This window comes from Postia placenta (assembly GCF_002117355.1).
Source record: "Postia placenta MAD-698-R-SB12 unplaced genomic scaffold POSPLAscaffold_8, whole genome shotgun sequence".
Classification (NCBI taxonomy): domain Eukaryota; kingdom Fungi; phylum Basidiomycota; class Agaricomycetes; order Polyporales; family Adustoporiaceae; genus Rhodonia; species Rhodonia placenta.
This window is the reverse complement of record NW_020169839.1, coordinates 959,740-972,692: the sequence shown is the minus strand read 5'-3', so window position 1 is coordinate 972,692 and position 12,953 is coordinate 959,740. Positions and strand designations below refer to the sequence as shown.

Sequence of the window (12,953 nt, the reverse complement as noted above, 5' to 3'; positions counted from 1 at the left end):
GCGCTAAAAGAAATTGACGTTGCTGCAGGAGTAATCAACTCCGATTACCAAGGCAAGGTCTCAGTCCTGCTGGTCAATAACTCTAATCTCCCATTCACCATCAAAGCCGGCGACCGAGTTGCCCAGCTCATCCTTGAAAAGATAAGCACTCCACCAGTAACGCTAACCGACTGCGTCGACGAGACCGAACACGGGGAGGATGGGTTTGGGTCAACGGGTATTGCGTCCATCGAGGAACAAGCGGAGGACATCAACGATGATGAGTTCATCATTTCCTACTTATCTGGAGCACCGATGATCACCAAGTACGAGAAACAGGAACCCCTGGTAGTGAGGGATGTTCCGCTCAAGGAGCGACTCCCTGAACCCTCATCTGGCTACAAACGACTTCACAACGGCATGATCTGGAAGGTCCACCACGACATTAGGCGTGTCACCACTTCCACTGAACTTGCAGCCTCGAACGCCCAAGGCAAGACAGAAAGAACGCTACCACAGATGGTACCATCCTACCTACACGATCTACTCCCCGTTTTCGACAAAGCCACGGCTGCGCGACTTCCAGACCACACCGAATACGACCACAAAATCAACCTCAAGGAGGGCTTTGTGGACATGAAGCAACAGGTCTATCCGCTCAACCCGCAGCAACGAAAGGAACTCAACAAGTTCCTCGAGGAGAACCTGAGTAAAGGGTACATTCGCCCTTCAAAATCCCCGTTGGCGAGTCCATTCTTCTTTGTTGGTAAAAAGGACGGCTCACTACGTCCCTGTCAAGACTACCGGCTGCTCAACGAGAACACGGTCAAGGATCGATACCCGCTCCCGCTTATATCCGACCTCCTGGACAAGTTGAAGCACGCCAAAATGTTCACGAAGATGGACCTCCGCGCCGGATACAACAATGTTCGAATCAAGAAAGGGGACGAATGGAAGGCAGCGTTCATCGTACCTGGAACTGATGGCAAACCGCCGCAGCTATACGGACCAACGGTGATGTTCTTTGGGCTGTGTAATTCTCCCGCTACGTTCCAGCGGATGATGAACACAATATTCGCAGACATGCTTCAAGAAGGCTGGCTCTGCATTTACATGGACGACATCCTGATCTTTTACCAGGACAAGGCAGAACACGAAGAACGAACACGATGTGTTATCGAACGACTTCGACAACACGACCTCTACCTCAAACCGGAGAAATGCGCCTTCGACGTCATGGAAGTCGAATTCCTCGGCATGATCATCCGTCCAGGAGAAATCGCAATGGACCCTGTCAAACTAGCCGGCATTGCGGATTGGCCGGTGCCGTCCAACCTCAGGCAAGTACGCGCCTTCGTTGGATTTGGAAACTTTTACCGCCGGTTTATCAAAGGCTTCTCGGACAAAGCGCAACCGCTGGTTGCTCTCACCCGGAAGGATGTCACCTGGACCTGGGGATCTGACCAACAGAAAGCCTTTGAGACCCTCAAAAAGGCATTCCTAGAGGAACCGGTACTACGTATGCCGGATCCTGACCGACCCTTCGCCATCGAAACCGACGCCTCAAAGTTTGCCACCGGAGCGGTGCTACGCCAATGCGATGACAACGGCGACTGGCATCCTTGCAGATACCTCTCCCAGAGCTTCAATGCGGCAGAGAGAAACTACGACATCTATGACAGAGAGTTATATGCGGTTATCCACGCACTAGATGAGTGGAGACACTACCTCATCGGCAGCCCATACCCAGTGACGATTCTCAGCGACCACAAGAACCTCACGTATTGGAAACAAGCCAAAGACATGAACCGACGACAAGCACGCTGGGCGAGTAAACTGACCGAGTTTGACTTCCGCCTGGTGCACGTTCCTGGTACCCAAATGGTGCAGAGCGACACTCTCTCCCGCCGACCCGACCATGATGATGGCTCAAATGACAACACTGACGTCGTTATGCTCCCACCGGAAGTATGGGTCGCTGCCATCGACATCGACACCCGTGACACCATCCTTTCCTTCAAAAATGACCCAATAATGAAGGAAGGACTCACTGCAGCACGCACCGGAGGAACACCACGCACTGGAACAGACTGGTCCATCGATGATGACCTCCTCTTATACCAGGATCGGGTCTACGTACCCCCAGATGAGTCTCTTCGCAAGCGCCTTGTCTCCCACTATCACGACCTCCCCTCCGCAGGACACCCCGGAGTTCAGAAAACCCTCCTCGGTTTACGCCGTGACTACTGGTGGCCGAGCATGGCCCAGTTTGTCGCTCGCTATGTTAACGGCTGTGGCATCTGCCAACAAATGAAGGTTAACACGCATCCAGCCCGACCGCCCATCACCCCCATTTGACCCCGTGCAAATGCCAAGCCTTTCAGCACATTCTCGTGCGATTACATCACCGACTTGCCACTGTCCAATGGCTTTGATTCCATTTTGGTCGTAGTGGACCACGACCTTACGAAGGGGGTAATTTTCATCCCATGCAACAAAACAATTGACGCTCTTGGGACAGCAGATGCAATGTACCGAGAGGTCTACAAGTGGTTTGGACTTCCAGACAAGATCATCAGTGACCGAGGACCGCAATTTGCGTCCAAAGTCTTCCAAGAACTGTGCAAAATGACCGGAGTTCAATCAGCCATGAGTACGGCATTCCATCCGCAAACCGACGGCGAGACAGAACGAGTGAACCAAGAGCTGGAGATCTACCTCTGCTGCTTCACTGCCAATGACCCGGATAAGTGGGCTGACCATCTTCACACCGCGCAATTTGCTCACAACTCCCGCGAGCACTCCACGACGAAGGTGTTCCCGTTCAAACTCATGATGGGATACGAACCTCGTGGAATACCCACCGCGCATCCTGGATCAAACACGCCCCAAGCAGCTTATCGCCTCAAGGACTTGCAAAACATCCGCGAAGAAGCACATGCGGCAATGGAGATGGCCCAGAACGTCCTGGACAAGAGAGTAAAAAGGAAGGGGGGTTCCTTCCGTAAAGGTCAGCTGGTATGGCTAGACTCCCGGAACTTGAAGCTGCCGTACCCATCCAGGAAACTAGCCCCGAGGCGAGAAGGGCCGTTCAAAGTCCTAGATAAGATTGGAACAGTCGCGTACAAGCTAGACTTGCCTAGCACCTGGCGAGTCCACCCCGTTTTCCACGAATGGCTTCTATCTCCCTACTCAGAAACGGAGATCCATGGTCCGAACTACACGAGGCCACCCCCTGACCTCATCGAAGGCGAAGATAACTACGAAGTCGAAGCCATCATCGGACACTGAGAGAACAAGAGGATGTGACGCCGCAAATATCGCGTCAGGTGGAAGGGTTACTCAACAGCCGATGACTCATGGGAGCCCGAGGCGAACCTGACTGGGACGGCTGACAAAGTGTTGGCAGAGTATAAGAACAGGAAGGACTTGAGCTGAATCGATAGCAGCTCTACCCAGTCGCTACATCCCCACTCGCACCAACATGTCTTCCACCCTCTCGTTCCTCGACCAGTTCAACGCCCCCTCGACCGAAGGCGGGAAAAGGCTCTCAATCTACACCCCTAAGCACACCCACGTCGGCGACAGCACCTTGCTGACGCTCCTTCTCAGTAATCCCACCGACGTTTTCAACAAGCTTAAAGCCCACAACCCTGAGGCAACCAATGCCACCGACCGCGCTGCACTAGAGGCGTACCTCTCTGCCCGCCGCGAATACGACAAGGCTGTCAAGGCAGCCGACGAGGCCATCGACCACCACAAGCGGCTCCTACGCCAACAGGACGACCGCGTCCTCACCGAGCTCATCCGGCTCGACAATCTGAAAGTCGCCCATCGCTTTCAACCGCTCTTACCATGCAGCATCCGAGCACGACACAACAAATTCATCCCGAGCGCCATCCCCAACGCGTACTTACCCCTACCCGCACCCCTACCGACGTCTGCCTTCAGACGCCCCCCGATCCCATCCCCTTTCCTCCAAGCAACGCCGCGGAGCACTACCATCCCGGCTGACTGGCAACCCAACCCTGGTTGGACCCCGAAGGGAAGCTGCAGGCGATGCGGATCGTCTTGACACTGGGTACGGGACTGTCCGGACGTACGATGCGCAGGATGCGGAAAAGAAGCCCCTGGACACCTGGAGCGAGAGTGCGGAACCAGGCCGATGAAGCGACACGTATCTGCACCACCTGAAGAACCTGCACGACGCATGGGGGTGGTCGTCGACAACGTGTTCCTCGAAGGAATCATCAACGAGGCAAAGGAGAGGAAGGAGAAAGAAAGGCAGACGAAAGCAATACCCATCCCTCCACCGCGTAGCACTAACCCCGAACCCCCGCCAGTCCCGTTGCGGGACCTTCGTGCCCCCACCCCGATACACCCGTCGTCTTTCGCAAAGTCGATCCCGACTGGACACCGGACACCACTCAATGGACGTGGGACAGCTCCTGGCCGAATCAGAAGCACCTCTCTGGCGAGGATTGGATGAACGTAGGAAGGAACGCGCGCAAGGAGTGGTTCGACGAAGAGGAGGACGACGGCGTAGATTGGGAGTTGTATGGAGATGGTGAGCAGTAAGTAGTCGAATGAGACTTCGACTCTGGTAGGGGGGTAATGAAACATTTGTCTTTCCGTTCTATTCCTTGTACTACTAGCGCCCATACTGGCGCCTGTCTTAGCGCTCACCCGCAGGTTGAACATTATGTAGCTTACATAATGGGGTCTGTGCGCACTTCGTGCCGGGTATCGTACCACTACGTTTCTTTCTTCACTAACATGGCCATATAGACACGATGGTCCGTGCGCAGTCGGTACTTGTATAAGTAGTTGTACCATTAGTCGGTCGAACCCTAAGTTCGATCTGGTTATTCATTCAAGTCTCTGCTCCTCTTTGCTTGGGGTAGTGGTCATTCTCGACTTCCTCGCTCGATCTTCAGGACGACGCACTGTCCATAAGCCCTCGCTCGTTGTCTACGAGTCAGGCATTGATATAGGAGTATAGACCGTTGTATCACCCCCCTCCCTCCCTGCAAATTTCACCAGACCTTATAGGCGAGAGTGTGCAGGGGTTTTTAGATCTCCACCACCCAATTGGGTAATAGCACACGTGATCCGCCTATAAGGTCTGGAAACGAGACTACTATACTTACCTTGGATCATCTTTGGCTTGGTCGTCACCCAACTGCGTTGGGCCTAGCGGAACGCCGGCTGCACCCTAAATATGGCAATTCCCGCGAATACCAATGCGATTGCGAAAATGGATAAGCGTGACTGAATAATGTCATCCGCGATCGCAAATGTGTCAAATCAGATAAGGTTTCTGTCCGGCTTGTCCCGCCGCCTTGCCCCGGCCACTCCGCCTTCTGGTCCAGCTGCCTCCGGATTGCCGTCTCGGCCAGGCACACCTTTTGCCCTCCGTCAAGGGCAAATCCGCCCAGCCCATAGTGCTATTCAGTCCACACTTTTACAAACATGTTCGCCCCTGGCTGGATTACCTTGAAACCTGAACCATTCGCCTCCCTATGCCTTTCTCTTGCCATATAAAATATCAGTCTACACAAATCTCATTGAGCATGGACTTGAGTTTCGACTTTTTCTCAGGTCCAAGCACATGCCACTGGCCAACCCGGCCATCGGGGTACCATTCCCTGCCTAAATAGGCAGGATATGTTGGAACAAGGGAGCGAACGGCGCAGGGCGCGTTTGTCCACGGGCGTAGCGATGCCCGTAAGGGACAATCGCGTGCGGTACATACATCGCGCGGGGTCGTTATATACTACGATAGGGGCCTCCGGCCCCCGGCTACTCGCGCGCCTGAGCTTTCGAGCTCGTTCCTGACCACGTGGGGCTGCGTGTTTCAACAGGATATGCTACATATGGATGCACACCCGAGACTGCCTGTGAATGATGAATACTAGCAACATGCTTGTGATATATAAATTGACTGCAGTGTGACTATAAAGAGTTCATTTCAATACAATACATGTGTGCTGAAAGAAGCGATCAGGAACTAGCTCGCAAGCTCGGGTGTGGTGTATATTGACCGCTTGCGATGTACATACCGCGCGCGATTGTGCCTTACGGGCATCGCTATGCCTGTAGACAGACACACTCGCCAAACAAATTCCCAATGGTGTGTTCTCTTCCAGAGTACAATCTCACCAACGAGTCGTGATCAGCCGGGGTGGGAGCTACGTACCAAAAAAGGCAGGCATTCCGCAGACAAACGAGAGTTGAGCAGCCCTATTGCCTATTATGGCCTATATAACATACATCACAATATGAAGTTGCACGGCTAACATAAAACTGCAGTCAATTTTTTCAGGATGTACTCAGGCCCATAATGGCACCTGAGGATGTTCGAGAGGATCTGTGAAGCGCGAGAGCTATTTCTAAATGTCGGGACATCCATGCGATCCGGCGTGACATGTGCGCATTTTATTTGACCGATTTGCGATCGGCGATGACATTATCCATTTTCGCAATGGATAATGTCATCCGATTACCGGTCTACACAATTAGAAACAGCCCTCCCTCGCTATGGATTGTTTCGAACATCCAACCACTGACTTTGGGGCCTAAACAGAGCCTATGAAAAATGCATTCAGCAAGTTATATCATGTTTCCTTAGCTAGCCAGCCTCAGTGCACTTTCAGCTTAATGCGCGCTCGAAATGGGCTCGAATCACTGACCGGGGCGGACCAAAACGAGTGCCGGGGCGGGCATCAAGGCGATTCGGCGCGGGCAGGAAGCTTATCTGATTTGACCGATTTGCGATCCCAAATGACATTATCTACTCACGCAATGCGATCAACCTACCGTGCTCATCCCGGTCATTCTTCGTTGCGTGAATCAAGCCAATGTTCGCTTTCCTGCGACATCTGCCTAGCAAATAACATACCTTTGATTATTGGTAGCAAGACCCTTGTTTCTAGTGCGAACCAGTTATCAGGCACACCTCGTACCGTAGCGGCAAGCGTCTCCTTCCCTCCAGACAACCCGCATACCGCTTCTCGTATCTTTGAGCAATGATCAAGTAAGCTATCGCCCGCCCAAAACTGTTGTGCGCCCGTTATGAACAATCCTGTCAGTTTCGTATGGTGCCTTCTACAACGCTTTCGTGGAAGAGTATATACAGCCATATGGAATATCTTGCGGCGGCTCGGTCGCGGGGAACCTTTTGCGCGTGTCATGCCATTGCCATTTGGCCTATATCTCTAGAGGGCTTATCCACAAGAAGCCCTAGCCACAGAATATGTTCGTCAGCATACGTCGATCCCTGTCCCTAGAGTCCTTGACGTCGTTCCTTTCTGGTGCGATGAGGTCTACATACTGATGACAAAATTACCTGGCGAGCAACTGGGACTGCGCGCGGGTGACATCAAGGACCTCTCGCCTCGTCGTCTTCAGATTCTTGAAGATGCACTTCGCGGATGGTTCGAGCAGCTCAGAGCTCTGGAACCTCCGGATCCGGACGCGGTCTGTGGCTTTGGCGGCAGTGGCATCAAATGCTACCGCATCAGTCATGATAACTACGTTGGACCTTTCGCCTCGCAGAATGATTTCCACCAGTTGTTGTTGGGGGCCTGCGCGGCAACGTATGGCCCCATGACCGCCGCAAGCCACTCGAAAACTCACAGGATCTGGTTCACGCACGGCGACATTACCCCACATAACATTCTCCTTGACGAAGACATGAAACCTGTCGGACTCGTTGACTGGGAATGTGCGGGCTGGATGCCAGAATATTGGGACTATACATATGCCCTCTATATCAGATATCCACGCTACATGGCATGGTGCGATTTGTTCACTCGCATCTTCCCGCAATATGGCGTCGAACTCGAGGCTGAGTACAAATTATGGGAGATCGCGAACCCATGGTGATCATGGTTCTCTGCTGGTACGTCGCTATGCATTTCCACGCACGTGTTCGTGCTCAAGGTCCTTCAACCAGGAGCGAACTCGTATGATCGAATATTTGTCGTGTGGAATGTTGGCTCATTTTCTGGGGAGTTCGCTTCCTGCTACTCCATAATCCATGTCTGCGTATATTCAACTCATGACATTCGCAGCGCACTTAGTAGGTCATCCCCAGCTTTGGTTTGATTTAGCGTTGGGAGCTCAGTTGTTGCGCGTCCATTGGTTGTTGCTCTATACATGTATGTATCTGCTTCTACATGTCTTCAAGGGGCCTGTTTCCTGCTACCCCGTGATTTTCATTCTGCTCTCATTCGAGGTTTGCACTGCCAGGACTTCTTCCTTTGGGTACTATATGCCAACCGCGACGTCTACCATGTCCTGGCAACTAGGCACATAATCGGCATCCGTTCTTGAGGTCTCCCTTGTGTGCATATGCAATAGAAACGATGCACAGTGAAACCTCGATATTCGCAGTCTTGCGAAATTGGATCGCACGGTACAACCGGCCCAGCCGGTAGGCGCCGTGGGCGCTCCCGAGGATCCGATCAACGCATGCTTCAGCTTCAGGCCTTCCTCCGGTCCTACATGCCAAATATGACTTGAGTGGATGATCTCCGCTGCAGTTATTAAGTGACCTTCCGCTGCGGCTGACCCATGCAACTCATGCAGCCCTGAGAACATTGCTGCCTCGTGGCCTCCTGTCTGACATCGCCTCGAAGTCTGTTCATACTTCCCACATCTTGAGGCTATGATGAAGTAGGTCTCGACAAACTCAGGGTTTGATCCCTGTTATTGACTCGTTTTCTAAACCCCAGCTACGTGCGGTCCCTACCACGGCTACCCCTTCTACAACGTCTGCGTTGTAGGATATATACATTTATATGGGGCTTCTTGCGCAGGCGAGGTCACGGACATCCCTTTTCGCGCGTCATGCCTCTGCCATTCGGCCTCTATCTGAAGAAGACTACAGTACAAGAAGCCCTAGCCACCGAATATGTACGCCTGAACACGACAATCCCTGTCCCTAGAATCCTCGATGTCGTCCCTTACCACAAACGGTCCCTCGTACTGATGACGAAGGTACCTGGCGAGGAATTAGAGAAGCGCGTAGACCACATCAGTGATCTCTCGCCCCGTCAACTCCAAGTTCTCCAGGACACGCTACGCGGCTGGTTCGACCAGCTCAGAGCTCTCCAGCCACCGGACCCGCACGCGGTGTGCGGCTTCGGCGGTAATGGCGTTAGAAGCTTCCGCATCACCAGTGATGACTACGTGGGGCCCTTCGCCTCAGAGACGGAATTCAACAAGAGGCTGCTGAAATATAACGAGGCGACTCACACCGAGATTTCCTCCCCCAGTCACTCGAAGTTGCATAAGATTTGCTTCACACACGGCGACATCACCCCTACGAACATACTACTCGATGAAGACATGCGACCGGTCGCTCTCATCGATTGGGAGTGTGCAGGGTGGATGCCCGAGTACTGGGAGTACACGACGGCTCTCTTTATGAGGTATCCCCGGTATAAGGAGTGGTGCGAACTGTTTACTGGCATCTTTCCTGACTATCGCGTTGAGCTTGAAGTGGAGTATGAGATATGGATGGTCACGGATCCGTGGCGTGGTTGATGCACTCTAGTGGTAAGTCTTCCCATTCATTCAATCATGGATCGGTGTTGACAATCCATTCAGAACGTGGGAAGCTCTAAACATGTCGATTCATCTCCTATCCGAGATACTTGATGATAGCCCTCATTTTGCGTTCATGTAGAGTCACTGCTGCTGGTATTCGTCCTACGAATAGGAAGCTCTTATCCACCTTGTGTATGAACTTGCCGTATGATCGTTGGCGCATACACTATACTGCATGACGCACATCGGCCACAAAACATACTGGTACCTTTCACAGAATGAACACGGTGACGTCATAGTCGTAAGATGGACAATAATATATGCGATGTTAGGTCGAGACCAATTATTATGCTCATACAATTACGAAGATGCTAACCAAGAAGCAGCTACCAACGCACGCCGACGCGAACACGCTCACGCTTCTCGGCAACGCCACCCATGCATACGAGAGGATGCCCAGTATCCCGAGTATGAAGCCTGCGCCTGTCATCATCAGCGACAACCGCAAGCAGCGCTCCAAGAAGTCCACAGGTAGATGCAGCATCTCCTGGATTGCAGCATCGGACCCGGTCGTCAGGCACTTCGACAGGGAAAGGGCTTCGCGCGGAGGGGAGGACGTGCAGAATCGCAGTGGATGCACAACGCGAACCACTATGCGTCTGAGCACAGCACGAGCGGCGTGCCTCGGCGACGGCTCGGACCCATAAGATTCGAGCTGTCGGGTCGTAGGACGGCCGTGCTTGGAAGTAGATGAGTCGGAGCCTGCTGGGCGATGCCATGAGTGCAGACCGCTTTCACTGCTCTCTGCGCCAGCAGCGTCGTCATCTGCTGCATGTTCTGCCGTGACCAGCTCGTATCTGCAAAGCACGAATGCGCCGCTGAATGCGACCACGGCTGAATACTCGTACTTGAGTCCATATACCATTCAGAAGGGGTGATGACTGACGTACCCGCGCAGGTATGGAATATGAGTGCGCCGGAGAGGCTTGCACTAATGAAATCATTTGCTGTATGCCTCGTGGGAATAATTGTATTGTCACGCCCACCATTGATGGCGGTAGATGCGAGCGTGAACAAGAGCGCATCCATTGACGCGAAGAATGTGGTCTGGATGTTGATTAGGATGCGTACAAGGTCGATAATGCAATGACTCGGAGAGCTCACGATTGTTGTAACCAGCTGCAGTCGTTTCAGCCAGAAGTCGATCACATTGAAAATCGCTTTCTGAAGCGACTCTTCACGCGATTCATGCATCAAGTGTGGAGGAGCATCGATATCGCTCATATCCTGCCTCTTGTTGTGTGAAAGAACTAGATGAGAGGGATTGATCGCACGTACGTATTATTCCGGTAGCACTTGCCAAGCGTATCCAGTGCTTCCCCTCGGCTCGAGACAGCGTATTAAGCAAACAGCTGCGCAATATCCTTAGGCCACCAAGCACAGCCTACAAACCTTATAACCCGCACCTAAATCACCGCATCATTTGTCAAGGCTCCCGCCGGCGCGTTCATCGGTGTCAAGTGGCGCATAAGCCGAAAGTAGCAAGAATGTAGACGCTCCTCGGCAACGTGCTCGCTTTCCGGGTCTTGACAGCGACGACAGCGACGAGCCGACGGCGGGGCGCATCGCAGTAATATCTCTTTGGGGTCTACGGACTCCGAAGCACCCCACACGTGCCGCTAAACCACATTGATGTTCTTTTGTCACTTAGTGTTCGGTGGCTCCATTGCTAACGCTCACGGGACATGGGTTTACTGACTCTGTCAACCGGAGGCGCTTCCTTGGCCCTAGCAGCAGTCAAATTTCCGAGAAAGGCTGCTCCGCTAGACGCGTTATTCGGGCAGTTCTGACTGATACGTATAGCAGGCATCGGATGCTCACTCACTTCGGATCGGGAGAATGCATTGTTTGACGAGAATGTGGACGTCCCGTCAGCATCAAATCGTCCTCTCCGCAGAGTTACACAGCCACATGTGCACTCACAGGCCAGTTCGAGCACAATAGGTCTGTAGTTCGATCTTCTGAAAATAATTGCGATGGGATGCGATTAGCGTAACCGGAAGTTATAGCACAAACGATAATTCTGGATCAGCTCGTCAACGGGAAAGGTTGTATGATATCATTGTTATGCGGACATACCAAAATGGGCTGTCCGGAAGTATGCGATGGTGAGCGCCGGATGAACATCGGCAGATGATCGTAAAAGCGCCCTATACCGCGTACTTCTCTTGAGTATATGAACCTTGCATAGCTGCTAGCAAATCACATAATGTGCTAACAAGTACAGCCCTGGGCATACCCAGCATGCATGACCCAGGGCCACCTGCACGATGAAAGAGCAGCACGAAGGTAGAAGCGAGCGAAGAGCTCGGGCGCTCGTCCCAAAATGGGCGACTTTGCGAAGCAGGCGAGTAACGATGCTTCTACTGCCTCGAGGCAGCCATCCGATAGTCAATATGACTCCCCTGATGCGACTTGCAGCTGCAACGAGGCCTCCGCGAAGTTGCAGCATGTTACGACATGGAGAGGGTACATCAGGCGCGGAGAGAGCCTGACCAGGTTGTCAACCACCTCGCTACACCTCGCTTGTCTCTAACGCTACACGCCATACTAAACAATCCTACGATACCCATAACGTCAACATGAACAGTGATAACTCGGTACGTTGGACTGGCGGTCGCGTAGGCGATGCAACTGATGGCGAGGACAGATGATGGAGATCGATAGGCACCTTACACAACTCCTGAGTAGCATGACACTCAATGGACCGTGGAGGCCAGACATCGTAAGTGATGCGTAATCGTACTCTGTACCACCACAGCTAACAGCTGCTATGCGATCTGGAGAAAGGAAAGCACAGGGTCGTTGCCGACCTTTCCAGCAGTAAGCAGTCACGACGAGGGCATGTCCGACTCGTCAGACACAGAAGACTCGACTTACCAGGTGATTCCGCCCATCACGCATGCACTACCCACACTGACGTAATGTCCCAGGCAAGCCCGTCGGGATCCTCAAACTACACCGCGACCGTCGACGTGCAGCCGCCCTGCGGCTGCGCGCTGCTGCAGGGGATCCGCGACCAGCTACTCTTGGAGCGCTATCCCACCACCGGCGGCGAGTACCTGGAAGCCATCTTCACCCATCGCGAAGTGTTCTTCGCGTTCCCAGAGGGCCACCAGATGTGTGCCATCGGGTTCACCGACCTCGCGAAGAACCTAGAAACGCGCAATGCGAGGGCAGACAGAGATGGTGATGGGGAGGCTGCAGCAGCTTTCAGGCATGAGGCATGGGTGATCGCGAGCAATCGAGGGAGGTGGTAGACTCTCCTCGCATGCCACTATGGACGGATGTATTTGTCATAGTCATTCAGATTATTCGGGCGCTGGACGCCATGTTCTTTGCGTCTTATGTTCCGAAAC

General features: G+C 53.0%; 6 protein-coding genes across 6 annotated transcripts; 4 read left to right on the top strand and 2 right to left on the bottom strand.

Annotated features, from left to right (window-relative positions):
* Positions 1-3,463: 3,463 nt before the first annotated feature.
* POSPLADRAFT_1057347 (hypothetical protein) lies at positions 3,464-4,557 on the top strand (the record flags this gene model as incomplete). The annotated part of the gene is made up of 3 exons (XM_024480906.1): positions 3,464-4,010; positions 4,092-4,377; positions 4,425-4,557. The coding sequence occupies 3 exons, from the start codon at positions 3,464-3,466 to the stop codon at positions 4,555-4,557; spliced, it is 966 nt and encodes a 321-aa protein (XP_024338370.1).
* Positions 4,558-6,489: 1,932 nt separating this feature from the next.
* POSPLADRAFT_1145135 (hypothetical protein) lies at positions 6,490-6,769 on the bottom strand (the record flags this gene model as incomplete). The annotated part of the gene is made up of 2 exons (XM_024485771.1): positions 6,490-6,568; positions 6,672-6,769. 2 exons carry the CDS (start codon positions 6,767-6,769, stop codon positions 6,490-6,492), a joined length of 177 nt encoding a protein of 58 aa, XP_024338369.1.
* Positions 6,770-7,200: 431 nt separating this feature from the next.
* POSPLADRAFT_1143888 (hypothetical protein) lies at positions 7,201-7,866 on the top strand (the record flags this gene model as incomplete). The annotated part of the gene is made up of 1 exon (XM_024485631.1): positions 7,201-7,866. A coding segment is annotated over one exon (666 nt), but the record flags the coding sequence as incomplete, so codon positions are not given.
* Positions 7,867-8,712: 846 nt separating this feature from the next.
* On the top strand, positions 8,713-9,543 carry POSPLADRAFT_1040117 (hypothetical protein). The gene has a single exon (XM_024477678.1). It carries the CDS (start codon positions 8,833-8,835, stop codon positions 9,529-9,531), a length of 699 nt encoding a protein of 232 aa, XP_024338367.1. The 5' UTR covers positions 8,713-8,832; the 3' UTR covers positions 9,532-9,543.
* Positions 9,544-9,886: 343 nt separating this feature from the next.
* Positions 9,887-11,439, bottom strand: POSPLADRAFT_1034166 (hypothetical protein; the record flags this gene model as incomplete). The annotated part of the gene is made up of 7 exons (XM_024477001.1): positions 9,887-10,428; positions 10,485-10,641; positions 10,699-10,844; positions 10,873-10,946; positions 10,987-11,000; positions 11,294-11,384; positions 11,420-11,439. 7 exons carry the CDS (start codon positions 11,437-11,439, stop codon positions 9,887-9,889), a joined length of 1,044 nt encoding a protein of 347 aa, XP_024338366.1.
* Positions 11,440-11,920: 481 nt separating this feature from the next.
* On the top strand, positions 11,921-12,854 carry POSPLADRAFT_1144549 (hypothetical protein; the record flags this gene model as incomplete). Its single annotated transcript, XM_024485706.1, has 5 exons — positions 11,921-12,063; positions 12,185-12,194; positions 12,245-12,319; positions 12,363-12,417; positions 12,478-12,854. The coding sequence occupies 5 exons, from the start codon at positions 11,921-11,923 to the stop codon at positions 12,852-12,854; spliced, it is 660 nt and encodes a 219-aa protein (XP_024338365.1).
* Positions 12,855-12,953: the final 99 nt, after the last annotated feature.

What these genes read in the sequence shown, in the direction of transcription:
- POSPLADRAFT_1040117 (XM_024477678.1), top strand. Translation starts at nt 8,833, where the DNA reads ATGCCTCTGCCATTCGGCCTCTATCTGAAGAAGACTACAGTACAAGAA.